The sequence below is a fragment of the Pipistrellus kuhlii genome, unplaced genomic scaffold, assembly GCF_014108245.1.
Source record: "Pipistrellus kuhlii isolate mPipKuh1 unplaced genomic scaffold, mPipKuh1.p scaffold_m20_p_33, whole genome shotgun sequence".
NCBI classification, from domain to species: Eukaryota; Metazoa; Chordata; class Mammalia; order Chiroptera; family Vespertilionidae; genus Pipistrellus; species Pipistrellus kuhlii.
The window spans coordinates 3,182,721-3,210,426 of NW_023425533.1; the positions used below are offsets into that span (position 1 = coordinate 3,182,721).

The 27,706-nt window shown below is 37.8% G+C and overlaps 1 protein-coding gene across 1 annotated transcript in view; it reads left to right on the forward strand.

Annotated features, from left to right (window-relative positions):
• RADX (RPA1 related single stranded DNA binding protein, X-linked) overlaps nt 1–27,706 on the forward strand; it is a 67,378-nt gene that overhangs the window by 12,108 nt on the left and 27,564 nt on the right. The window contains exons 7-11 of the mRNA XM_036460748.2: nt 2,430–2,534; nt 3,808–3,972; nt 5,553–5,713; nt 7,111–7,271; nt 15,905–15,978. Coding sequence (XP_036316641.1) covers nt 2,430–2,534; nt 3,808–3,972; nt 5,553–5,713; nt 7,111–7,271; nt 15,905–15,978 — 666 coding nt within the window. The remainder of the gene's footprint in view (nt 1–2,429; nt 2,535–3,807; nt 3,973–5,552; nt 5,714–7,110; nt 7,272–15,904; nt 15,979–27,706) is intronic.

Sequence of the window (27,706 nt, forward strand, 5' to 3'; positions counted from 1 at the left end):
AGTGGTTGAACATTGACCTGTGAACCTGGAGGTCATGGTTTGATTCCTGCTCAGGGCACATGCCCGTGTTGAAGGCATGATCCTCAGTGTGGCACATGCAGAAAGCAACTGATAGATGATTCTCTCTCATTATTAATGTTTCTATTTCTCTCTCCCTCTCCCTTTCTCTCTTAAATCATTTAAACATATGTTTAAAATAATAAAAATAAAACAAAATCAGCAACATGGTAGAAATTGTAGATCAGGAGTCTTGGAGACCTTGTATAGGGCTGTTCTGCTATTCCTTTGTTCTCTATTGCAAAACAGTATTATACACTATGTAGATATTATCTCATTAGATTCCACCCTGTGTTTGTGAGATTATTTTTTAAACATAACTTAATATAACCAAACCTCACCCCAACTACTGGGGGAGAGGGCAAAAAGACAGTTTTAGCGAAAACCAAGGCCTGGTCTTCCAAGGTTAGCAGGGCTATGTAACTTCTCCAAAGGCATAAATGATTGGTAGTGATGACCTCTGATGACAATTTTATTACCTCATTTTAGATGAGTTTTATTGCCATGTTTCTCTCTTTGTAGACACTTTAAACAACAAACTGATCCAAGTTTTGCATAAGGCTTTTTCACAGAAATGTTGCCAAGCATACATGTTCTATTTCTTGTAAGAAGGTAAAATATATGTTTTTTTTAAAGAAAGATTTCTATGGACTTTGGTGAGATTTTCTCTAATATAGTAGTTGACAATAATCAGTTTATCTTCATCTTTTGACCAAGAGTGAAGGGGAAAAAATAATTTAATGAATGGTGAGTATTAAAGGGGTTTTAGGCCTATGAAGGGGAACATGACTAAGGGTCTTCTGTAGTAATACCAAATTCTTTGGTAATAGGGCATCTTTTTTAATTTTTAGGAAAGTGAAGAACTACGGGAAAGGAATATTGAATGTTTACTATGTATCAAATGCTCATAGATGTTATCTCATTTTGTACTCCCCGTTACCTTTTAAAGAGTTGACATATTTTACAAATTTATAGGTAAGGAAACAAAGGTCCAGAGGGTTAAGTAATCTCCTGGATGTCAAACAGCTATTAAGTATTAGATATGAATGTCTGATTATTTTTTAATCTTTACCCAAGGACATTTTTTCCATTGATTTTTCAAAAAGAGGGGAAGGGAAGGAAAGAATGAGGAGAGAGAGAGAGAAAAAAACACACATCAATATGAGAGAGACAGCCAGGGTGAACCTGCAGCCAAGGTATATGCTCTTGGCCAGGAATCAAACCCACAACCCTTGGATCCACAGGCCGATGCTCTAACCACTGAGAAAAACAGGCCATGTCTGATTTTTAACAGCCATGAAATTAGAATAAGATATTTTGTTAATGCTACTAATCAACATCTTTAACCATGAATACTCACATATTTGTACAGTTTTTTGAAGTAAAGAAACACAATATAAAGAGAACTATTCTTAGTCACTTGAACAGATTTTATTTTTATTGCTATAAAATAAAGATCTAGTAAATATAAGATGTATAATAGAAAATAAATTTATATATCATGCTCTAGGAAAATATTTATTCTCAAGGAGAACTTACAGTTATTGTGAGATTAAAAATATGTTTATTTCTTTATTTCCTGGTTTGCAAGACTATATCAATTTTACCATGTAAGGAGTTAAAATTTTTAAAAACTGTTGGAGTAATGAAATTTTCCCAAATAAACTGATAGATATTTAAAAACAAATGATAGCTCTTGAAAGTAATTCAAGTCTGTAGACATAATCTTATTTTCAGTTATTCTTTTTAGCCTATTAAGTTTGTTGGCAAGGTGAACAAAAATAATAGGTATCAAGCCTTGTCATTGAGGCTTAAAGTCTGAAGGTCAGCACATGTAAAATACTTTTCCTAAGCAAATTAAAATACTCCATAGCCCTCTCTAGTGGAAGGAGTCAGAGTACTTTAGGGATCAATGTTAAATTGAGTTAATCAGTGAAAACATCATGGAGAAACTAAGCCTTTTTTCTCGTTAGGAAATAATTGTTCACATTGTTTTGTGTGTCCCATTAGAAAGACTCTTGCACTCTTCAACTATGCAGCAAGTAGTGACTTCAGTTAGGTGCAGCTGTTGTACATTCTAAAGGAAAAGTAAGTGTTAAGTCCTTTATCTAAAGGAAAAGGTAAGTGTTAGATCCTTGTTGCTCCAAGTGTGGTCAAGGGATTGGCAGCACTAATACCGCCTAGGAACTTATTAGAAATGGAGAATCTTAGACCCTACACTAAAACTACTAAATCTTGATTTGAATTTTAATAATTGTCCTAGGTGATTTCTATATCTATTAAAGTTTGAGAAGCACTGTGTTAAATCCTGATCTTGTTATGTCCTCTTTGAAATGCAGAAGTGCTTTCATAAGTGTTTTCATTTTCTACAGTGACATATTTCATGTGTACACAGTTGAAAGTTGTCAGAAATAGCAATCAAGTACCTAAACTGCTTTACCTCACCACCACAAATGAGAGTCGAATGTTTATTATCGGTGAGCAATGTCTTTGTATATGCTCTATTGGAAATGTAATATATTTTCTCTTCATTAAATTAACTTTTATATGACAACATTCAACCACAAGATAGTTCTATTTTCATCTTCTTTATCTCTAAGGTTATTTTAAAAGAATACTTAGCCTATGGAATATATTCCTTCTAGATTATTTGTGATTGAAGCAATGATTTTATGACTCACTGGAGAATTGTGTTTATATCCTTTGGCTAACTTTCATTCCTATTTGTATAAGGTAGATAATCATAAATTATTTGATAGATTGGAGACTGCTAGGCCCTACATCACAATATGGATTCAGTTATCAATATTTTAAAATACTGAGTAAAACAAAAATATAGATCAAATTTTGGCCTCACGATCTCACAGTTTACTTATATAGCAAGAAGAGCCTCACTACTTGTCTATAAGTACATTATTTTTCTCTGTTCCCTTTGATAATAGTCAAAACAATAAAGATAAAAGTTCCAGATTAGTGAGGGAGTACTGTGGAATGGTGTGCTTACTAGAATGCTACCATATTGTTGATTAGGAAATTTGTCAAAAGAGAGTCCTAGGAAGTGTATAACACAAATCTTTGTCAATACCTCATTTTATAAATACTAATAACATCAGATATAAACACTTTTAAGGGTGCTTTAACAAAATGAATTTAAACATTATTCTATACTGCCTGGCCAGTATGGCTCAATGGTTGAACATCAACTCATGAACCAGGAGGTCACCGTTAGATTCTTACTCTGGGCACATGCCTGTATTGTGGGTTCAATCCCTAGTAGGGGACATGCAGGAGGCAGCTAATAAATGATTCTCATCATTGATGTTTCTATTTCTACCTCTTCTTTCCTCTCTCTAAAATCAATATCACCCCAATAAAATTTAATTTTAAAAAATGCTAAGCTATACTTATAGGGAATTTAGTTCATGCATGATGCCATATATTAAAGACAACATGTGATTTAAAAATCCATTTTTAAAAAATGCCAACCACTTGGATAGTTAGAAAAATCCCAGTTATTAGTTTCTTTTTCATATGGCTTTTTAGAATCCTGTAGACAGCTACAGTTTAGTCCATTAAAACTCTGGTATGCATATTGAGTACAATTACCCTCTACATAGAGAATCAGTGAACATGACTTGTTTTCTTGGTGACATAAGAAACTTTTAATTTTAAACTGTATTTATACCAAAAAAAAAAAGTCCATGCAATTTATACCCTCCTTATTTTTCTCTTTACCCTTCTTACAAATAGGTCATAGAGGCCAGCCATATGGCAACAATACCAGAATAAAAAATTTTATTCACTGGATTAAAACAAAGACTGACTCTGGGGAAATGAAGAATACTGTTATTGGTGGATATTACCCCTATCCACCAGTGCCAGAGACATTTTCCAAGTATAGTACTTCTGTAAAAGGTACTAATAGAATTGCAGCTTTTTCAATGATATTTTATATGCTACATGTATGGTGTATGATATGTCAGTTAGTCTTTATTCTTTTATTATATGGGGGTGAGCCAAAATGTAGCAACACTCCCTGATAATAGTCTTTCTGAAGATCTAAAAATGTCATGTGTCCTAAGGTTAATATTTTCATTTTATTTGACTGGAAGGAGAGAAGGAACATAGATGATGACTAAATAGAGATAATATCTCAATTTACTGTATTTTCCGGCGTATAAGACGACCCTCTAATTTTTTTTACAGTTAAAACATAGGTTTAGGCCTATATTCGCTGTATAAGACTACCCCCCACTTCAAAGAAAAGACTTACTTTGCCGTCAAGATCTGCAGGTAATTTTTGTGCAATTTTGGTCTTTTGCCCCCAATTTTCGGTTGACTTTTTTTCGTTTCAAACGTCGTCTTGTACACCGGAAAACACGGTAATGTCATTGATATAAATCTGACCTTAGTAGATTTCAACTCCTATATTACATAGAGAAACTAAGATATCAAAGGGAACACTGGGAAATTTTATATCAAGATATTGAAAACTGCATTATGCTGCTCTTATGAAATAGTATAGTATTTGATGATGACAGGTCACTATTTCAAAGTTTCTCTTTTTTCCCCAAAATCATGAATTATCTCATAATTTTAAAAAACAATATACTTAAGCGTTAAACTTTTCAACTGTCATATCTTTTTTTTAAAAAATATACTTTATTGATTTTTTACAGAGAGGAAAAGAGAGGGATAGAGAGTCAGAATCATCGATGAGAGAGAGTCATCTATCAGCTGCCTCTTGCACACCCCCTACTGGGGATGTGCCCACAACCCAGGTACATGCCCTTGACCGGAATCGAACCTGGGACCTTTCAGTCCTCAGGCCGACGCTCTATTCACTGAGCCAAACCGGTTTCGGCTCAACTGTCATATCTTAATTGCAATAAAATTAATTAAAATTAGGCCTCTCTATCAGTACTTACTTTGCATCTCATTTATTTTGGTGTCATTTTTATTTAAAGGCAGCAGTCGATTGTGTGATAGCCAATATACAGGGGTGTGCAAAACACTTTATTCTTATATTATTATTTATTAATTATTACATTATTTTCCATATGAACAACTGTAAACCCGCTCTTGACCCGCTCTGTATTGGGATCCTTTTGCACTTTAGAATGCCATCAATTTGTAGTATATATTTAGAAATATTAAAATGTCTGTGTCTATACAGTGGCTAGGCAACACTTTATAGTCTGAAATATAATCTATAAATTACATTCAATATACAATTTTTTTGTTTCAAATTAAAACGCTAGATTAGAAGACTGTATCATGATTTGACTGATTAATATATTTTGCCTATTTTACAAAAATTGCATAAGGGGATGCCAGATATAAACACAAAAATATAAATACAATAAAGCCTCACAAATTTAAATTATGTGGCAAATTTATAATTTTATGTTGTATTTATATTGCAAATCTGATTTTTATTTTTAGCATTGTAGCTCTTTAAAACTTACAATTTCCTTGGAATTACTCTTTTGCAGTTCAGTCGCTCCTGACATCTATGAGTGAAGTGAGGAAGGAGATTGAAAACTTGCAATATAGGGAACAAAAACGCATTGCAATTCAGGGGATAATTACTATTATAAAGTATATATCCCATAGCAGTGCAACTGGAAGTTCCTCAGTATCAGAAACACTTCAGGTATGACATCAGAGAATTAATTGTATATTGCTGAAAACACTGTGATCATAATTACAGTGGTACTTTGTTCATTTTATTCAGAACTCACATGTATTGGTTCTTTTTAAAAAAAAATTCTTAATGGTCTAAAACCAAGAGGGGGGAAAATCATTGTTGTTTTTTGTTTCCTGTTTCTGTCATTTATTTTGGAGCAGGCTGGGCAGAAGGTCATAGCCTCTGATATTTTCCAAGGCCCTCAAATCTGGTATCTTGATTTTGCTTTCAAACAATTTAAGCCTATCTTGATTGTTGTTTAAATCCTCAACTGGTATATATGATTACAGGCATCCTTGGAGATAATATAGTTTCAGTTCCAGATCACTGCAATAAAGCAAATATTGCAATTAAACAAGTCACATGAATTTTTTGTTTTCTCGGTGCATATAAAAGTTATTTTTACATTCTACTATAGTCTATTAAGTGTGTAATAGCATTATATCTAAAAAACAACTTACATACCTTAATTCATAAAATATTTTATTGCTGAAAATATTAACCATCATCTGAGCCAACCGAATGTTAGTAGATTTATTCCACACAAGGTTTCCTCAACCATTTAATGTGTAAGAAACACAATAACTGCAAAGCACAATTAAATGAGATATGTCTATATATTATTTTCTTACTTTTTGTCAAGACCAGAACTTTAGGAACACTTCCACAGGAAGTTTTTACCTCTGTATCTGGAATGTCAGTCTTAGCCAGGTTGTATAAGACACCAGTTCTGAAATCTAGGCATAATCAAGACCAAAAAAATTAATTTTCCCCTGAGTTTATCTTTTGAAAAATTATTCCTAGGATTGCTATTCTTTTTTTAAAAAAATGTTATTGGAACACAACTGCAGTAATTTGTTGACATATTTGTCTTTGGCTCCTTTTTAAAATTTAAATATTTTTACTGATTTCAGAGACAAAGGGAAAGGAAGAGAGAGATAGAAACATCAGTGATGAGAGAGAATTATTGATCAGCTGCCTCCTGCACACACCCTACTGGGGATCGAGACCGCTACCTGGGCATGTGCCCTTGACCAGAATTGAACCCAGGACCCTTCAGACTGCAGGCCTACGCTCTATCCACTGAGCCAAACTGGCTAGGATTACTATTCTTACCAAAACACACATCTAATCTATCTTTTCAGCTATACTAATATAAGAGGGGCTTCTGTTTATTTTCCTTTTAAAATATTTTAATAGAAGATGGATTAGGATAAATCATCTTTATAAAAGCACTAATATGTTTTCAACATTTTGTCACAACTCTTAAGATTATGAAAAATGGGTAAACTAAAATTATAGACTTTTAAAATAAATAATTCCAATGATAGTTTTAAGTGTTTTCTTTAAAATTTTGGTTTCAGAAAGTTAACCAACCCTCAACATCCCAAACAGCAATAAAAGAAAGTCAAAGTCAGGAACTAGATGGTAAACAAGATGATGGTTCTGTGAGTGCTCAAACTACCTGTACAAGTTTGAGCCCTCCCAAGAAAAAAAGGATTCGTCAAGGGCTATTTGCCAAACTGTAAGTCATTTGTATTAAGTATATACATAGCATATTAAGTTGTTTTTTTGAGGGAGGGATTTCTTCCTATACTGTAAAATGAATAATTGTACTAGAAGCTGTATTAGTTTTCTAGGGCTGACAAAGTACAAGATCAAGGTATTGGTGAGGTGAATTCCTTATGAGAGATATAAGGTAGATTCTGTTCCATGACTCTCACCTAGCTTCTGGTATTTTACTGGCAATATTTGGTATTTCTTAGCTTATAGAAGAATCACCTCAATCTGTGCCTTGATCTTTACCTGGCATTTGCCCTATGTGTAAATTTGTGTCCAGATTTCCACTTTTTATCAGAACACCATCCACATTGAATTACGGATCCTCTCTGGGGTACTGGTCTACTCCAATATTATATTATCTTAACCTACTCCATCTTCAATGACCCTATTTCCAAATGTCACATTCTCGTGTCCTTGAACATGTAATCAGTTACATATTAGTAGTCTGTCCTCTGGCCCCTAAAAATTTATGTCCTCACAATGCAAAATACATTCAGCCCATCACAACATCCCCAAATGTCTTACCCCATACCAACATCAACTCTAAGTTCAAAATCTCATCTAAATCTCATCTAAATCATCTGTGGATGAGATGCAGGATGATTCATCCTTGGGCAAAATTATTTCCTATGTGAAACTACACATTATATGTCCAAAATACAATTGGTGGGATAAGCATTCCAAAAGGAAGAAATTGGAAGGAAGAAAAGTATCATGGGTCACAAGTAAGTCTGAAACCTAGCAGGATCAGTTTCACTTGATTTTAAGGCTCCAGAATTATCCTTTCTGGCATGATACTGTGTCCTCTGGGCTCACCAGATGACAGCCTGAGTAGTAGCTGGCTCTGTACTCTGGAACTGAGGTGATGGCTCTGCCTTCATAAAGAAAAGGCCTTATTCTCAGGGTTATTCTTCCCTTTTTTAAAAAAAGAATAACACATGATCACAGCTGGATATCTCTATCAGGTCATTTCCTGACTTAAGAATTCCAAAAACCCAACAGCCTTTCTTCATTTCCTCTCGCCTATACCCCTTCAGTCTAAGCTAACAGCATGCCAACTGAGATAGTTGATTGGGTCCACAGGTCACAAACCTAATGTATTGGGCAAATGGTTAGCCAACAATACCCTTGGTGTTCTATCCAGAGCAAATTTTCTCATTTTTTGAAATTGAGTAGGCTGAGAATTTCCCAAGTATTGAAATGTGGGGTTTTTTTTCTTAACAATTCTCTTTTTAAATGTTTCTACCCTTATAGTATTTTACTATAAGCAGCAAGGAAAAACCAAACTGTGCCTTCAACACTTTGTAAGTTCAGCTAAATATGCAAGTTCATTGCATACAAGTTTCACTTTCCATCCAACAAAATACAATTCAGCCAAATCCTCTGCTATTTTATAACAAGGATCACCTTTCATCCAGTTTCAAATAAGACATTCTTTCTTTCTGAGAACTTGCCAGAAGCACCAGTTACATTCATATTTCTAGCAACATTCTGTTCATGACAATATGTGTTTTCCCTAAGAAACAGAAGCTTTGTCTACAGCTTTCTTCTTTTCTTTCTGAGCCTTCAACAGATTCTCCTTCAAAATCCATATTTCTAGCAACATTCTCTTCAAAGCAGTCGAAGCTTATTCTGTTAATGAATCTCAAAACTCTTTCAGCCTCTACTTAATACCTAATTCCAAAGCCACCTCCACATTTTTAATTATTGTCACATTAGCACCCTACTTCCTGGTACTGAAATCTGTATTATTTTTCTAGGGCTGCCATGACAAAGTATCACAAGTTATATGGCTTAAACAACAGAAAATTATTATCCCACAGTTCTTTAAGCTACAACTCTAAGATCAAGGTGTCAGAAGGGTTGGTTCCTTTTGAGGGCTTTAAGGAAGAATCTGCCCCATGCCTCTCCTCTAGCATCTGGTGGTCTGCTGGCAACCTTTAGCATTCCTGGGCTTGTAGAAACATCACCCCAATCTGTATCTGTGTTCAAATATCCCTTTTTTATAAGAACATCTATTATATTAGATTAGGGGCCCACACTACTCCAGTATGACTTTATCTTCACTAATTATATCTTCAGTGACCCTGTCTCCAAATTTTCAGTAGCCACCAGAGGCTTTCCCTGATGACAGCTATCTTGCTCTGGCGCCCCTGCTCCACCACCCCAACAAGGCTGATGCCCGCCATGTTCTGTGCGCATGCCCCCTAATGTAAACGCATATCTTAGCGACTGGTTGTTTGGTTGGTTGTTCCGCTGTTCGGTCTATTTGCATTTTATATATAGATCCTTAACAGCTATTTATTGGAATCCATCCATTATCCATCAACAGTGAAATGTATAAATTAATTGTGGTATATTCATACAAGAGAGCATTAAACATACAATTAAAATGAGTAAACTTGCCCTGGCCAGTGTGGCTCAGTTAGTTGTCATCCCATGTACTGAAAGGTCACCAGTTTGATTCCCAGTCAGAGCACATGCTCAGATTGTGGGTTTGATTCCTAATCAGTGTTTGTGCAGGAGGCAAATAAATGATAGATGTTTTTCTTTCACATCACTGTTTTTCTCTCTCCCACAAAAATCAATGAAAACATTTTCAAAAATAAGAATGAACTGCAGCTATATGCAGCAATGTGAATTACTATTAAAATATAATTTTGAAAAAATAATATTGTGGAAAAGAAGCAATTTTAATGAAAAAAGAGCCCTGACCAGTGTGGTTCAGTCATTAGAGCATCGGCCAAGCATGTAAAGGTCATGGGTTAAATTCCCAGTCAAGATCACATACCTGGGTTGTGGGTTTGCTCCCCAATCCCGGTTGAGGCCAGAGAAGAAGCAACTAATTGATGTTTCTTTCTCTCCCCACCCCTCTCTTTTGAGACTGTATCTGTTTTGTCCATCTTTCCCTCTGTTTCTTGAACATATTAATCATTGTATTGTAAATCCTGGTCTGCTGCCCAGCCAGAGGTCATGATTCAATTCCCAGTCCGCATAAGCCCAGGTTGTGGCTCAATCCCCAGTGTGGGACATGCAGGAGTAGGCCAATCAATGGTTATCTCTCATCATGGATGTTTCTACCTCTCTCTCCCTCTACGTTCCTCTCTGAAATCAATAGACATATTTTTTAAAAATAATAATAAATCCTGGCCTGCTAACTCCAATTTCTGGGTCATCTGTTAGTCTGCTTCTGTTGGCACAATAATCTATCCTAATAAAAGAGTAATATGCAAATTGACCATACCTCTGAGATACCCACAAGCCATGCCCACCAGCCCATCAGGAGCAAGTATGCAAATTAACCCAACCAAGATGGCTGCAGCCACAGACCAAACAGAAGGCTTAGCTTTCCCTGGCAATGGAGGAAGCCAAGCTTCTTGCACACCCTGGCCGGCCCAGGCTACAAAGTTTCAATTATAGAAGATAAATAAATCCCAATAAAAATGGCTGCAGCCACAGAGTGAGCAGGAGGCTTGGGTTTCCCAGACAATGGAGGAAGCCAAGTTCTTGGCCTATCCTGGCCTCCGCTCAAGGCTTCAAAGGTTCAATTATAGAAGATAAATAAATCCCAGATACCAGGGCCTCCACTTGGGTCACCAGAGGGTGGGGGGAGACACATGGCCAGCCTGAAAACCACCATAGCTCCTCACCCAGACTACCCCACGCCCCAAGGAAACCTCCACCCTGATCCAGGACACTCTTCAGGGCAAACCAGCTGGCCCCCACCCATGCATCAGGCCTCTATCCTGTCTAATAAGAGTTATATGCAAATTGACCATCACTCCAGCACACAAGATGGCTGCCCCCATGTGAACACAAGATGGCCACCACAAGATGGCCAGCAGGAGAAGGCAGTTGGGAGGAACCAGGCCTGCAAGAGAGAGCAGTTGGGGGTGACCAGGCTGGCAGAGGAGGGAAGTTGGGGGCAACTGGACCTGCAGGAAAGGGAAGTTGGCGGAGGGACCCAGGCCTGCAGGGGAGGGCAGTTATGGGTGACAAGGCCAGCAGAGGTGTGCAGTTAGTGGTGACCAGGCCTGCAGGGAAGGGCAGTTATGTGCAATCAGGGTGGCTGGGGAGTGGTTAGGGGGTGATCAGGCTGACAGGCAGAATGGTTAGAGGCAATCAGGAAGGCAGGCAGGCGAGCAGTTGTGAGAGGGATGTCTAACTACCCGTTTAGGCCCGATCCTACCGGGATCGGGCCTAAACGGGTAGTTAGACATCCCTCAAAGGGTCCCAGATTGGAGAGGGTGCAGGCTGGGCTGAGAGACTCCTCCCCCTCCTTGTCCATGAATTTTGTGCACTTGGCCTCCAATCCTACCTAATAAAAGAGAAACATGCAAATTGACCTCACCTTTGCTATGTCCACAAGAAGCCTCACCCACCAGCCAATCTAGGCAAGCATGCAAATTAACTCAACCAAGATGGCAGTTAATTTGCATGCCCAGACCAGAGTGAAGACTGAAGACAGTGTAGAAAGAAGCCAAGTGCTGCAGAAGGGAATGAAGCTGCGGAAAAGCAAGCAAGCGGGGCGGTGCAGAAGGAAGGGAAGCAGGCAGGGAAGGGGAGAAGAGAGGAAAGCAGGCAGGCTAGGGGAGAAGGGAGAGAAGCAGGCAGGGCAGCAACCACAGCAGGAAGCCCTATTGCAGGAATCTTCCTGCAATATGGCTAATATGCAAAGTGTCCCCTCAGGAGTTCAACCATGAGGCCAGGAGTTTGATCACTTGGTATGACATGCGCTGACCAGCAGGGGATGGTGCAGAACATGGCCAGTGACCAGCAGTGGCAGCAGGGCACTAAGGAGCAAGGGAAGAGAGAGGCAAAGAGGCAGGGAGGTGGGGAACCTGACTGGCCCTGATCGCCGGCTAAGACTGGGACTCTACCCATGCATGAATTTGTGCACTGGGCCTCTAGTAGTAAATATGACTATTTAAGAGCTTCTATCAACCAACATTTTATTCCAAACTAAAGGCCCAGTGAATGAAAATTTGTGCACTCAGGGGGGTCCCTCAGCCCGGCCCACACCCTCTGGCAGTCCAGGAGCGGGCCTAAGCCATTAGTTGGACATCCTTAATGCTTCCACAGAGGTGGGAGAGGCTCCTGCCACCACCACTGCACTGGCCAGCTATGAGCCGGCTTCTGACTAAGTGGCACTCTCCCTGTGAAAAGTCACTGACCACCAGGGGGCAGCTCCTGCATTAAGCATCTGCTCTGTGGTGGTCAGTACATGTCATAGCAACAGGTCATTCCCAGTTGTTCTGCCATTAGGGTGAATTTGCACATTACCCTTTTATTATTTAGGATGGTAGTAAATCATGGTACTCTCTTTTAGATAAAATGTGTAAAAATCCACCAACTTATTCAAAAAGTTAGCAGTGAGAAATAAAATATAATAAATGGGACATTAAAACTTCTTTATTTTATCCTACTGATAAGACTATTTCCTTACCTCATTTGATACTCAATATCCCTGTGAGGGAGGCACAAGATAATTATCTCAATTTTGTAGATGAGGAATCTGAGATTCAGAAAGGATAAAAATGGTAATTAAGCATTCATTTATGTATATTAAGAACTTTTAATTTTTTGCTTGAAAGATAGTTTATAAGACTATAATAATACTAGAGTTCTGGTGCATGAAATTCATGCATGGGGGTGGGGCAGTTCCTCAGCCCGGCCTGCACCCTTTCCAATCTGGAATTAATCTCACAATCCTGAATCACTGGCTCCTAACTGCTCACCTACCTGCCTGCCTGATGGCCCTAACTGCTCGCCTCTGCCAGCCTGATCTCCCTAACTGCTCTCTCCTCCTGGCCTGATTGCCCTTACTGCCTAACTGCTACACCCTGCCAGCTTGATCCCCCTAACTGCCTGTCTGCTCTCTGCTGCTGGCCTGATCCCCCTAATAGCATATCTGCTCTCCCCTTCTGGCCTGATTGCACTACTGGCCTATCTGCTCTCCCCTCCTGGCCTGATCCCCCTAACTGCCTATCTGCTCTCCCTTTCTCTCCATGCCCTTCGGACCCCCAGCACAAGTGTGCTGAGAGCTCTCCTCCATGGCCCCACCCCCATCCTGATTGGTCATTATGTAATGGCGTCTCAGCCAATTTGCATATTCCTCTATTATTAGTAAAGGTTAATTATAATCCTGTTATATAAATTAGGGGATGAGCCGGGACCAGTTTAGCTCAGTGGATAGAGCTTCGGCCTGCGGACTGAAAGGTCCCAGGTTCGATTTCGGTCAAGGGCATGTACCTTGGTTGCGGGCACATCCCCAGTGGGGGGTGTGCAAGAGGCAGCTGGTCGATGTTTCTCTCTCATCGATGTTTTTAACTCTCTGTCCCTCTCAATTCCTCTCTGTGTAAAATCAATAAAAATATATTTTAAAAAATAAATAAATTAGGGGATGATATATAATAGAATCTACATGGCTTTTATCTAAGATCAATATGTTAGTGAAAGAGCAAAATTATAGTACAACTTAGAGCTTTTGAGATAATTTTTATATTTTGCCACTACCCATCATATGTGTCTTTATCTTCTCTTCTTTTTCTTTCTTATCTGTGCTCAGTTATCCTTCAATATTTCTTATCTTTTCATTTTTTCTCTCTTTCTACAGTTTCCTCAGTTGATACCCATAGACATTTTATATTCCATTCTGTCATTTAGCATCTTTGAGACATTTAAGTCATACAAACAAATGACTACATAGTCCAGTAGAAATCTCCTAAGCCACTTTGTAAAATTCTGTACACTATCATTGTGATGTTTCAGATTGGGAACTATTTCTTCCAATTTATTTCAGATGAATATATTCTTTTTAATCACATGTATTATAAGTATATACATGCTGTTTATGGATTTCAGAGTATGTGTAATTTAACTATTTTTAGATATTTACATTTCTCTCTGAATTGATATTTTCAGTTTTCTAATTTCTGGAAATACCATGTTTCAAAAATTGAAAAATTACAACTATAAAATGTTTTTATGTGCTAGAGTTTTATAGTTAAATAGATGCATTCTTCTTTCATGAAAACGACTTCATTTTAGTTTATTAATAACTTGACATTATAAAAGAAGCCATAGAACTAATTTTTTTAAAATTCCTATCATATGAAGTATATATCCATCTTTAGTTGATTATGTGGCATTCTACAACATGACAATTCTGATTTTCATGCTTTTAGTTTTGGAAATACAACAGAAATATGATAAATATGCTAAAATCCCATAAGGTGGAAATATTTCCTTATAAAAGCAGGCTTCACCTCAGCTGCAAAATAAAATGCTTCCCCTTTCCTCCATTCATTTCAGTTCAAAAAATAGTGAACAGATAATATGTGGAGATTCAGAAATAGATAAAATGAAGTTTATACTTTTGTAATACTTCTAGCAGAACTTATAAGATAATCAGATGGAAGAGACAGACCTATAAACTAATTTTAATATAGTGTGATAAATGCTATAATAGAAGTTTTTTCATGGTGCTATGAGAGCATACACAAGGAGCAGTGAGCCTTGACTAGAGATCAAACATAGCTTCTTATAGAAAACTAGAGGCCCAGTGCACAAATTCATGCACTGGTGGGGTTCCTCAGGATGGCCTGTGGGGATCAGGCCAAAACCCACAGTCCAACACTGCCTGCAGCTTATCTGCCGCTCCTGCTCATCCCAGTTCCACTACACCTGCTGCAGGCTTTCGCCCAATCAGTCCAGATTGAGAGAGGCTCTCATCGCCACAGCAGCACTCAACAGCTGTGAGCCCTGCATCTGGCTCCCTTCCAAGGGCAGTGGCCTGCGGGATCTGTTGAAACCAGCTCTCGGACATTCCCTGAGGGGTCCTGGATTGTGAGAGGGCAAAGCCCAGGGACCCCACCAGTGCACAGTCAGGGCTGGGGAGGGACCATGGGAGGGATCTAGGGCATATACGGCCCATCTCTCAGTCCTGATCAGTTGGACCCCAGCAGCAAGCTAACCTACTAGTCAGAGCATCTGCCTCCTAGTGGTCAGTGCACGTCATAGCAATAGGTTGAGCAATCTTAGCATATCATTAGCATATTATGCTTTGAATGGTTGAACAGTCGATCAGTCACCAAATGCTAATATTTAGCATATTAGGCTTTTATTATGTAGGATAATTCCTGAGGTAAATTTTGAAGGATAAGAGTTAATCAAGCAAAGGAAAAGGAGCAGAAAGAAAAGCATAAATATAGGAGAGTAAGGCCATATAGTTTTCTAGAATATTTGAACAAAGCAAACATGAAAATAGGCCATAAAACTAATTTTTAAATTTGTCATATAAAGTATATATCTATCTTTAGTTGGTATTTAATAAAACTGAATACTTTCTTTTGTGGAATAATTCTTAAAAGAATATTTTAATCTATTGTAGTATTTGAATTGTTATGCAGTATATGGATCTTTGTTCAACATTTTAATGTATTTTTCCTTACATTTTTAATGCATCATTTTAAGAAAATAGACCTACATATTTTCTAAATTTATTGAATTAGAAAAAATTCTGAATAGCACCAATTAATGTTTTTATTTAAGTCTCTTTGTAACTATTGGTTATTCTCATTTCATCTTTTGTAGAGTTCCTATACCTCAGCCAGAATCTTCTCCACAAACAAGAGAAAATATACCAGACATGCCATGCATCTTCCAAAGTATGTTGCTTTATTGTTAGTAGTATTAATGAAATATAATATTTATGGCACACTATTATATAAAGATCACTGTTCAATTCTGCATTTTTGTGTCATGACTGCCACTAACATAATATAAGTATTCTAAAAACGTTTATAACTAGTTACTTTTGTTGCTGGTTTTCATTTATACTAGCATAGGTCCTTGTCAAAAATACTGGTCCCAATTTAGAACAATATTGTGGTATCACCAAAGTAAAAGTAAATATAAACAAACTTATACTTATCAATTTGCTTCTTTAGTAGCATATCCCTTCAAATGTACTATTTTTAATTATCAGAAGAATAAGTAGAAATTTTAATTTTACATAAATACAGCTAAAGCTTAAAATATTGTTATAGTTTCTTTCTTAGATATTGGGTTGACTGTTTTGAATTTTGGGTTCATTTCTGAAGTAATTTAGTAAAGTAATTTATTTCTGGAAAGATATCCTTAGAGTGATTTATTTTTAGTCAGATTTTATATGGGGCCATCTTTCTGGACTAGACTTTTTATCATTTTATGTCCTTCTTGCATTTTGAATCATTCTTATTTTGGGATTGACCTGTAGTCTTTCTGGCAGATTAAGAATGCACAAAAGGTATTCATAGCCAATGAACACATACAACAGTGTGATGATGGCTAGAGGTGGAGGGATGAGAGTTGGGTGGAAATGAGTAAAGGTGGGGGACAAGAAGGAGACATCTGTAATGATATCAACAATACAAAAAGAATGCACAAATGTATCTAAGTATGTACCCTGCAATAAACATAGAAAATAAAGGGGAAATCGTAAGAATATATATATATGTAACCAAGCCTCAAAAAATAATGAAAAACACCTATGTGCCATAAACAAAGAAATTTAAAATTAGTAGTGAGTAGGAACTAAAACTAAAACTGCTAATCGGCATTTCAAAACTAGATAAAGGCCTAAACGATTATAGATTGAAGTATAATAACAACATGGAAAGGAAAGTCCAGTAGTTTATGTGAAGTAGAACTAAAATAAAATTGGAAGTTTGTGGATGACCAATGAAATTGTGCCCTTTAATGTGGGAAAGTATTAAAAAGCTACCTGTATCCTCTGGACAATGGGTGGGAAAAATTTGGAATCCCAGGACTCTGTAGTAATGGAAGTATGGTCATAGTTCAGATGACTGAAATGGTGAAGAAAATGTGCTAAAAAATTAACATTAATATCTGATCCGAAATCAATGAAACCCAAAGGTGAGTGTGAAACTGTCTTAAAGAGAAGCTTTTTATAACCTACTAGAGGCCCAAATTCATGAACCGGTGGGTTCCCTCAGCCTGGCCTGTGCGGATTGGGCTGAAACTGGCTCTCTGACATCCCTCAAGGGGTCCCGGGTTGCGAGAGGGTGCAGGCCAGGCCAAAGGACCCTACCGGTGCACGATCAGGGTTGGGGAGGGACCACATGAGGACTCCAGGGTGTGTCCAACCCATTTTACCAAGTCCCAATTGGTCAGTCCCAACAGCAAGCTAACATACTAATCGAAGTATCTGCCCCCTGGTAGTCAGTACAGGTCACAATGACTGGTCGAACTGTTGGACACTTAGCGTATTAGGCTTTTATTATATAGGATAGCATTTGGGATTCATTTGGAAAGCATCTATAGAAAATAAATTCATAGTTCAAAAAATTACAGACTTCCCGAGGAAATGAAATACTTTGAGACAATGTGATTAGATGTAATATGTGGAAAATTTTATACCCCAAAAACTAGAAATACTAGATTAATCAGAAAGGGACTTTAAATAAATATAAATCATAAATCAGGAATAGATAAATATGAAAAAGAACTGGCATATTGGAATCCCAAGACAACTATATATATAACTAGAGTTCTGGTGTACGAATTCATGCACCAGTGGGGTCCCTCGGCCTAGCTTGGGGGATTGGGCTGAACCTGGCTCTCTAATATCCTCTAAGCAGTCCCAGATTGCAAGAGAATGTAGGCCATGCCAGCACCGGTTTGGCTCAGTGGATAGAGCGTCGGCCTGCGGACTGAAAGGTCCTGGGTTCGATTCCAGTCAAGGGCATGTACCTTGGTTGCAGGCACATCCCCAATAGAGGTGTGCAAGAGGCAGCTGGTCAATGATTCTCTCTCATCGATGTTTCTAACTCTCTATCCATCTCTCTTCCCCTCTGTGAAAAGTCAATAGACTATATTAAAAAAAAGAGTGCAGGCCAGTCTGAGGAACCCCACCAGTGCACCATCAGAGCCAGGGAAGTATGTGGGAGGTTAGCCAGCCAGGGAGGGACTGCAAGAGGACTCCAGGGCATGTCTGGCCCATATCACTCAGTCCCAATTGGCTGGACTCCAGCAGCAAGATAACCTACTAGTTGGAGCGTCTGTCCCCTGATGGTCAGTGCACGTCACAGCAATTACTCAACTGGTCACTTTCTTGCCCCTGATGGGCAGTGCACATCATAGCAAGCAGTTGAGTGGACTTAGCATATAATTAGCATATCATGCTTTGATTGGTTGAACAGCCGCCTGAAGACTTAGCATATTAGGCTTTTATTATATAGGATGGGTTGAAGAGTAACTAAATGCAGATGAAAAGATAATTGATACATTTGGAAGATAGATACAGAGGAAATCATACAAGAGATTGGGAAGGTAAGAGAGAAGTTGAGAGACCTAGTGCATAGGGTGAGAAGGTCCAATTTATATCAAATAAAATTTCCAGGAGGACAGAATATGGATAATCAGGAAGAAGCAATATTTGGAGAGGTACTTTTTCAAAATTAAAGATACATATGAATCATTAGATTGAAGGTCACAGTGAATCCTGAGCAGAAATATTAAATAAATCTATACCCAAACATATCATGGTAAAGTGCAAAGAATCAAAGATATTAAATATCTCAGAAACTATCAGAAAAAAACTAGATATTTTTTTTCAAATGAAATATAATTAGATTGGAAGATTTCTTATCAGCAATAATAGATGCCTTAGACAATAGAATAATGACTTCATTTTTTAAAAGGAAGTATTTTCCAACCTAGAATTCTATATTTAACTAAAACTGTAAAAATGAGGGTAAAATAAATATATTTTTAGATATTCTAAGACTGAGATTTTACTCATAGAGTCTCAATGAATTAGTAACTTAAAAAAAGAATTCTAAAAGGAATAAAATGAAACAAAAAATGAAGTAGCAGAATTCAAGAAGAAATGGTGAGCAAAGATTGTTTGGTTGATCACACTGTAAGGTATAAAAATGTCAAGTCACTATGCTGTACACCTGAAATTAATACAACCAATGTAAGATTGTATCCCAGCTATCCTTAAATTAAAAAGTATATTTTAATAAAAATGGATACATGCAAAAAATAAGAATTTCATGAAATATTGATAAATATAAATAAACATGGGCAGTAAAATTATGGTAATAGAAGAAGGGGAAGATGGCTATGGATAGGAAGGCAGACTGCAATATAGTGCATGAGTGAGAGAATGAAAGGAGACTATGTGGTTGCACTGGGAGTGTTTATTTGTGAGTTGAGGGACAGCTATACTCCAAGGGACTGTTGGGGATTGCCAGACAGGGTTCCCCTAACCAGGAAGCCTCCCCTGCTGCTGAAATCCTTCCTGGAACAACCGGCTCTAACACAGAGACTGTGCCATCTTGAAGGGAAGAGTGACTGTTTTCAGTTGTCTAAAAATCCCAGGAATCTACAATAACAACACCCAGGGAACAGCTGCAAACCCAGGAACACTGGACCCCAAACAGCTTGAATACACAGATGTGGAGGAGCTCTGCACCTTCTCATGGAAAGGTCAGATTTCACCTTAGAAAACGTCAGGTCTGTGATACAGGCAGGAGAGAGAAAAAGCACACAATGGGAACTAGAGGATCTGTGGAAGTCTGTGCCCAAAAAAATCCGTGGCCATTGGGGCTGGCATGATCTGCAAATGTGGAAGGGGATCCACAGGACGGCTAACAGAAGGGAACTCTAAACAACCCATAGCTGAACTGGGCTCAAAAGTGCAGCTTAAAAATTTTAACAGTGTGCCAACTGCTTAGAGCCAGGGGGGAAAAAAAGATTACACAGACTTGCATGCAGCTCCAGAGGATAAAAGTTGTAAGTTCGCACACTTATTCTGGTTCATTTTCTTTTTTTTTCCTCTTTAAATCCTTGCTTTTGATTACTAAACCCAGGACATTGGGGACACTTTAAGAGACTGCAGGGGAAAGTTGTTTTTCTGGAACCTGGGGATCAGAGTGGGGAATAATGATCAGAGAACCAGCTCTGGGGCAGCCCATTCCCCAAAATCAGTATTAAGTGTGACAGGGAAAACAAAATCTAAGCACTAAATAGAGAGGACTTATAGACCTAAAGGTCAATCGAAAAACACTGTCACCCAGGGGTTGAATCACAAATTGACTTTTGTGTAAACACAAAGGAGTATAAGAAACAAAGAAGTACTGCCTGCTTGAAAATCAGGACTGTGGCTTAAAACACTGAGGAGCAGTGGAATACAGGAAACTTTAATACTGTCCTGACTAGGAAACAGGCATGCCAAACAGAACAATAGAGGAAGTGAATGACCTTCACTATCGCACATTTTTATTTATTTTTATCTTTTACTAAGAAACTGTTTTCTTTTTCCCTCACTTGATTTTACCTTTTTAATTATTACATTTTTATTTTTAACCAGTATTATTACTACTACTATTTTACCCCTTTTTTAGTAACATTTTATTTTCTCTTTGTTTTATTTGGGATTAGTGTCCTACATTCTATTGTCATCTTTCCTTTACCATCATTTTACTCTATCTCAACTTTACCTTTATGCTATCAGTCTCTTCCTATCTTTTCCCCTATTGTCCTGTTTCTTTAACCCTATTCCTGCTTTAGATTTTCCCTATTCCTTCTTTTTACCCCCTGTTATAAATTCATCCTACTTATATATCTAATTTCCAATCCTCTGCTGTAAGTCCATACACACCCCTCTCTTCTCTTGCTTCACTCTCAATTTTTTTTTCTTTCTGTCTTTTTGTTATTGTTTATATTGTTGATTATATTGGGGGTTTTTTATGCTTGTTTGTTAGATTGTTTCACTTTTTGTTTTGTTTTTTTGTTTTTTGCTTCTGATTTTCCTCACCTCACTTGATATTAGTTGTTGTTCATAGTTTGCATTCATCTTTAGGTATTTGTTACTTGCATTTGTTGGGATTAGTGCCTATTCTATTGGAGTTTTCTCCCCATATAAGTAGTTTTTTCCTCTCTTCTTTTTTATTTCCTTTCTTTTCTCCTATTTTTTTCATTATCTCAATTTCATTTTGACACTCCTATTTCTTCTTTCTTTCTTATTCTCTAATTCTCTTTTCTCTGGTGGTCACCTTTATTTGGAGATATTAGTATCCTTAATACATTTGAGTTCAGTGCCTTGTGCGTTGTACCTTGTTCGTATTGTCTTTCTGCCTTTAAAACAATGCAGGAGAGAGAGAAATACATAACCTAACACCCAGAGAAGAGAGATTATGGGGAGAAAAAGAAACATCCCTCATATGAAAGAAAAGGAGAAATCACCAAAAAAAAAAAAAAAAAAAGGAAGTAAACAAAATAGAGACAAGCATTATGTCAGAGAAAGAATTCAGAAAAATGGATATAAGGTGGCTGGAAAGAATGGAAGACAAATTCAACACTATGTGTAAGAACCAAAAGGAAATGAAAACCAAGAAGAAATGAAAAACCACATCACTACTATAAAGAACTCAATAGGAAGAATCAATTGGAGACTACAAAAAGCAGAGGACTGCATCATTGAACTGGAAGACAAGGTAGGAAAAAATACACAAGCAGAGGAATATCTAGAGAGAAAAAAAAAAACATAAAACTTAAAAAACCGGAAGAGTGCCTAAGGGAAATTTGGGACAACACGAAATGGAATAACATCTGCATAATAGGAGAGCCAGAATGAGAGGAAACTGAGCAAGGAATAGAAAACTTGTTTGAATAAATGCTGCCAAAAACTTCCTTGATATATGGAAGAAAAAACTCAAACAAATCCAAGAAGCACACAGAGTTCCAAACAAAATGAAACCCAAAAGACCAATGCCAAGGCACATTATAATTAAGCTATAAAACACCAACGACGAAGTAAGAATCTTAAAAGCAGTCAGAGACAGAAACTTACCTACAAATGATCCCCTATCAGAGTAGCAACTGATTTCTCAACAGAAACACATCAGGTCAGAAGGGAATGGAATGAAATATACAAAGTCATGCAAAGGAAGAGTCTGAATCCAAAAATACTGTACCCAGCAAGGCTACCAAATCAGGAGTTTCACAGACAAAAAAAAAAAAAGGACTAAGGGAGTTTATTACCACCAAACCAGCACTGTAAGAAATGCTAAAGTGTCTTCTGTAAATGGTGACAAGTATCTATCAATAATAACTTTGAATGTAAATGGATTAAATGCCCCATTCAAAAGACATAGGGTAACTCCGTGGATAAGAAAACATGACCCTCTGGCACCAGTTTGGCTCAGTGGATAGAGCGTCAACCTACGGACTGAAAGGTCCTGGGTTCGATTCCGGTCAAGGGCATGTACCTTGGTTGCAGGCACATCCCCAGTAGGGGGTGTGCAAGAGGCAGCTGGTCGATGATTCTCTCTCATGGACGTTTCTAACTCTCTATCCCTCTCTCTTCCTCTCTGTGAAAAATCAATAAAATATATTAAAAAAAGAAGAAGAAGAAGAAAAAAGAAAACATGACCCATATATCTTCTATCTACAGAAAACCCACCTCAGAAAAAAAGATGCACACAGACTGATGGTGAAGAGATAGAAAAAGGTTTTTCATGGAAATGGAAAAAAAAAAAAAAAAAAAAAGGCTGGAGTAGCAATACTTATACCTGACAAATTAGATCTCAAGGTGAAAGACATAAGAAAGAGATAAGGAAGGCCAGTTCTTAATTCTAAAGAGAGTAATCAAAATAAATAAATAACTCTGGAAAACATATGAACCCAATACAGGAGCATCCAAATACATAAAACTTCTGGAAGATATCAAGAGGGAAAGTGATAGCAATACAATCATAGTAAGGGTTTTAATATCCACTATCACCATTGGACAAATTCTCTAAACAAAAACCAACAACAAAGAACCATCAATCCTAAAAGACTCACTAGACCAGATGGAATTACTTGACATCTTCAGAACATTTCACCCCAAAGCCACAGAATATACATTCTTCTCAAGTGCATATGCATCATTTTTAAAGATAGACCATATATTGGGTCACAGGCAAAGTCTCTTCAAATTCAAGAAGATAGAAATCATATCAAGCATCTTCTCAGATCACAATGGCATAGAACTGGAAATCAACTGTAATAAAAACAATCTAAAAAAATTAAACACCTGGGGTCTAAATAAGATGCTATTAAACAATGACTGAGATACCAGGAAGATCAAAGAGGAAATAAAAAAACATCATGGCAACAAACAACAATGAAAACACAACAATCCAAAACTATGGGAAACAGTGAAAGCAGTCTTGAGAATGAAGTTCATAGCTCTACAAGCCTACTGCATAAAACAATTGTAATAAATTATCTAACCCTACAACTCAAAGTATTAGAAAGAGAGCAACAAGAAAAGCCCATCTTAAGTAGAAAGAAGGAAATAATAAAATCAGAGCAGAGATAAATAAAATAGAGACAAAAAAATATATAAGATGAACAAAACCAAGAGCTGGTTCTTTGAAAGGATAAACAAGTTTGATGAATTTCTAGCCAGGTTTACCAAGAATCAAAGCAAGAAGACAGAAATAAACAAAATCAGAAATGAAAGAGGAGAAATAACAGACCTCCACAGAAATACAAAGAATTGTTTAAAAAAAAAAATACTGTAAACAACTCGATTCCAACAAACTGGACAACCTGGAGGAAATGGACATAGAATAGGGAATCCAGAAATAGACCCAAACTACTATGGTCAATTAATATTTGACAAAAGAGGCACGAATATACAATGGAGTTAAGACAGTCTCTTCAATAAATGATGTTGGAAAAATTGGACAGATACATGCAAAAATAATGAAACTAGAACACCAACTTACGCCATACAGAAAAATAAACTCAAAATGCATAAAGGACTTAAACATAAGATGGGAAACCATAAAAATATTAGAGGAATTCATAGGTAGCGAAATCTTAGACATATTCCAAAGCAATTTCTTCACTGATACTGCTCCTAGGGCAATGGAAATGAAAGAGAAAATAAACAAATGGGACTACATGAAAAGAAAAAGCTTTTGCAAAACAAAAAACCATAAACAAAACAATAAGAAAGCCCACTGTATGGGAGAACATATTTGCCAATGTTATCATTGATAAAGCTTTAATCTCCAACATTTACTGGGAAGTCATACAATATAACAAAAGGAAGATAAACGATCCATAAAAAAATGGGCAAGGGACCTAAATAGATACTTTTCGAAAGAAGACAGAAGGAAGGCCAAGAGACATGAAAACACACTCAAAGTCACTAATTATCCAAGAGGTGCAAATCAAAATGGCAATGTGGTACCATCTCACACCTACCAGAATGGCTATCATCAACAAATCAACAAAGGACAAGTGTTGGTGAGGATGTGAAGAAAAAGGAACCCTTGTGCACTGCTGGTGTGAATGCAGACTGATGCATCCTCTTTGGAGAACAGTATACAGTTTCCTCAAAAAAATAAAAGTAAAACTCCCATTTGATCCACTAATCCCACTTCTAGGAATATATCCCAAGAAACTAGAAACACAAATTAGAAAGACTGTATGCACCCCTATGTCATAGCAGCACAATTCACCATAGCTAAGATTTGGAAGAGCCTAAGAGCCCATCAGCAGATGAATGGATTAAAAAACTGTGGTACATTTACACAATGAAATACTATACTATATTAAAAAAGGAGTTCTTACCATTTGCAACAATGTGATGGAGATGGAGTGCATTATGGTAAGTGAAATAATCCAGGCAGGGAAAGATAAATATGATATCATCTCACTCGTTTGTGGAATATAATGAACAGCATAGACTGATGAACAAAAATAGGTCTAGAGACAGAGAAACATCAATCAGAATGTAAAACCTCAGGGAAGGTAGGGGGTAAGAAGGAGAGATCAACCAAAGGACTTATATGCGTGCATATAAGCCTAATCAATAGAAACAGACAACAGGGGATAAGGGTATGAATGGGAGGTGGTGTAACTGGAGAATAAGGACACTTATGTAATACCTTAATTAATAAAGAAATTAAAAAAAAAAGAAACTAGAAGCACCAATCAGAAATGATATATGCACCTCTATGTTCATAGCAGCACAATTTACAATAGCTAATATTTGGAAACAGCCTAAATGCCCATCAGCAGATGAGTGGATTAGAAAACTATGGTATATCTACACAATGGAATACTACGCTGGTATAAAAAAAGAAGAAATTCTTACCATTTGCATGGGTGGAACTGGAGAGCATTATGCTAAGTGAAATTGGCCAGGCAATGAAAAAAAAAAATACCACATGATCTCACTCATTTATGGATTATAAAGAACATTATAACCTGATGAACAAAATGATAGATACAGAGGCAGTGAAGCATTGAACAGACTGTCAAATTACAGCGGGCAGACTGGGGAATGTTGCGTTGGGGCGGGGGTGTGGATCAACTGAAGACCTTGTATGCGTGCATATAAGCACAACTAATGGACACAAGACACTAGGGGGGTGGGGTCTGGGCTAGGGGGGTAGTACCATAATGCACTACCCTGCCAGGAGGTAGGGTAGGCTGGGGGAAGGTCAATAGGGGGAAAAAGGAGATATATATACTACTATTTGTAATATCTTTAAACTATAAAATAAAATTCATAAAAAAACAACTACAGTAATAAATAGTTTCTTGAGATTGGAAACAAAGTGAAAACAAAATACAATTTAAAATAAAATAGGTGGGAAATGAACTATAGACATAGTAAATTTAGACGTGAAAGTTACAATTTTTAGGAGCAACCAAGGTAGCAGCATAGGTAAATGCCTAAACTGCCTCACACAACAATTTCAAAACTATAACTAAAAGACAGAATGGACATCATCCAGAACCACAGGAAAGCTGGCTGAGTGGAAATTCTACAATTAGAAGGAAAGAGGAAAGCACATGGAGAATCAGAGGAGCTGCAAAGAACTGAGGTATGAAGACATGCGCACAGAGAGGAAGGGTGTCTGAGTGCCTGGCTGGCATTCTCTGATGGGAGAGAGAAGGAAGCCCCCGACCACACTGAACCCCAGTTCAGACTGCACTAAACCCCAGTTCCGGGCGAAACCCCATGGACCCAGGCTCATATGGGGGGAAGCTGGACTGTCAGGTAGGGAGAAAGGCACAGGGAGACTCGAAGACTCAGGGAAGCTGTGGCAGGCAGGGGTCTGGAGGCTTCCACACGAGTGCACACAGAAATGACTGACTGCTGAGATTGATGCTAGCTCTCCCTAGTGAAAGGGAATTGGAAGCTCCTGACTGCACTGAACCCCAGTTCTGTGCGAGCCTGGGGAAATTTGGACTGTCAGGCAGAAACTCAGGAGAGTAACAGAAGGCAGAGGTCGGGACGTGCATGCGCAAGGGCAGGGCTGACTGGAAGCCAAGACTCTGCTCAGCCCTGAGGCTCAACCCCATCCAAGTTGAGCACAGAGGCTTTTGCAATTTTTCAAGTCTGGTCCTATAAGGCTTTCTCCAGCACAGACATTCTCCCAGCGTAGACACAGCTGATATAGCCAATTGGCCTGGAGGTCAATTCCTCCCAGTGATACCAACAATAATCAAGACTTAACTACAACAAGGTTGTACACACAGACTACAAACAGGTGCACCAAGAGTGTCCACCTCAGGTAACTGGGGAGGCTGATCCATTGGGCCATACAGGAAACCTAGCACACAAAGCTACCCTACCAACTCAGGGAAGCAGCAAAAATGCGGAGACAAAGGAACAGATCACAAAGGAAAGAAATGGAGGAAAACAAAAATCTGGATATAGAATTCAAATCCACAGTTATAAGTTTTTCAAGAATTTCCTAGAAAAGGCTGATAAATTTAACCAGACCCTCGAGGATATGAAAAAGGACCAACTAGAAATTAAACATACACTGACTGAAATAAAAAAAATTTATTATACAGAGACCCAACAGCAGATTAGAGGAACACAAGAATCAAGTCAAACATTTGAAATGCAAAGAAGCAAAAAACACTCAACTGGAAAAGAAAAAAGAAAAAAAATTTTCAAAAAGTTTAAGATAGTATTAGAAGCCTCTAGGATAGGGGTGTCGAACTCAATCAGAGAAGGGGCCAAAATCTAAAATCCAGCCTAAATCTCGGGCCGAATGGTTTACTGAACAGTCATAAACTGTCATTGTGATGGAAACGCAGCGGAGTGCAGTGATGACAACGCGGTGCGGGCCACATTGCAAGGCCTGGCGTGACGGATTTGGCCCGCGGGCCTTGTGTTTGACACATGTGCTCTAGGACAACTTCAGGCATACCAACATCTGAATTATGGGGGTGCCAGAAGAAGAGAGAGAGCAACATACTGAAAACCTATTTGAAGAAATAACTGAAAACTTCCCCCACCTGGTGAAAGAAATAGACTTACAAGTCCAGGAAGCACATGGAACCCCAAACAAAAGGAATCCA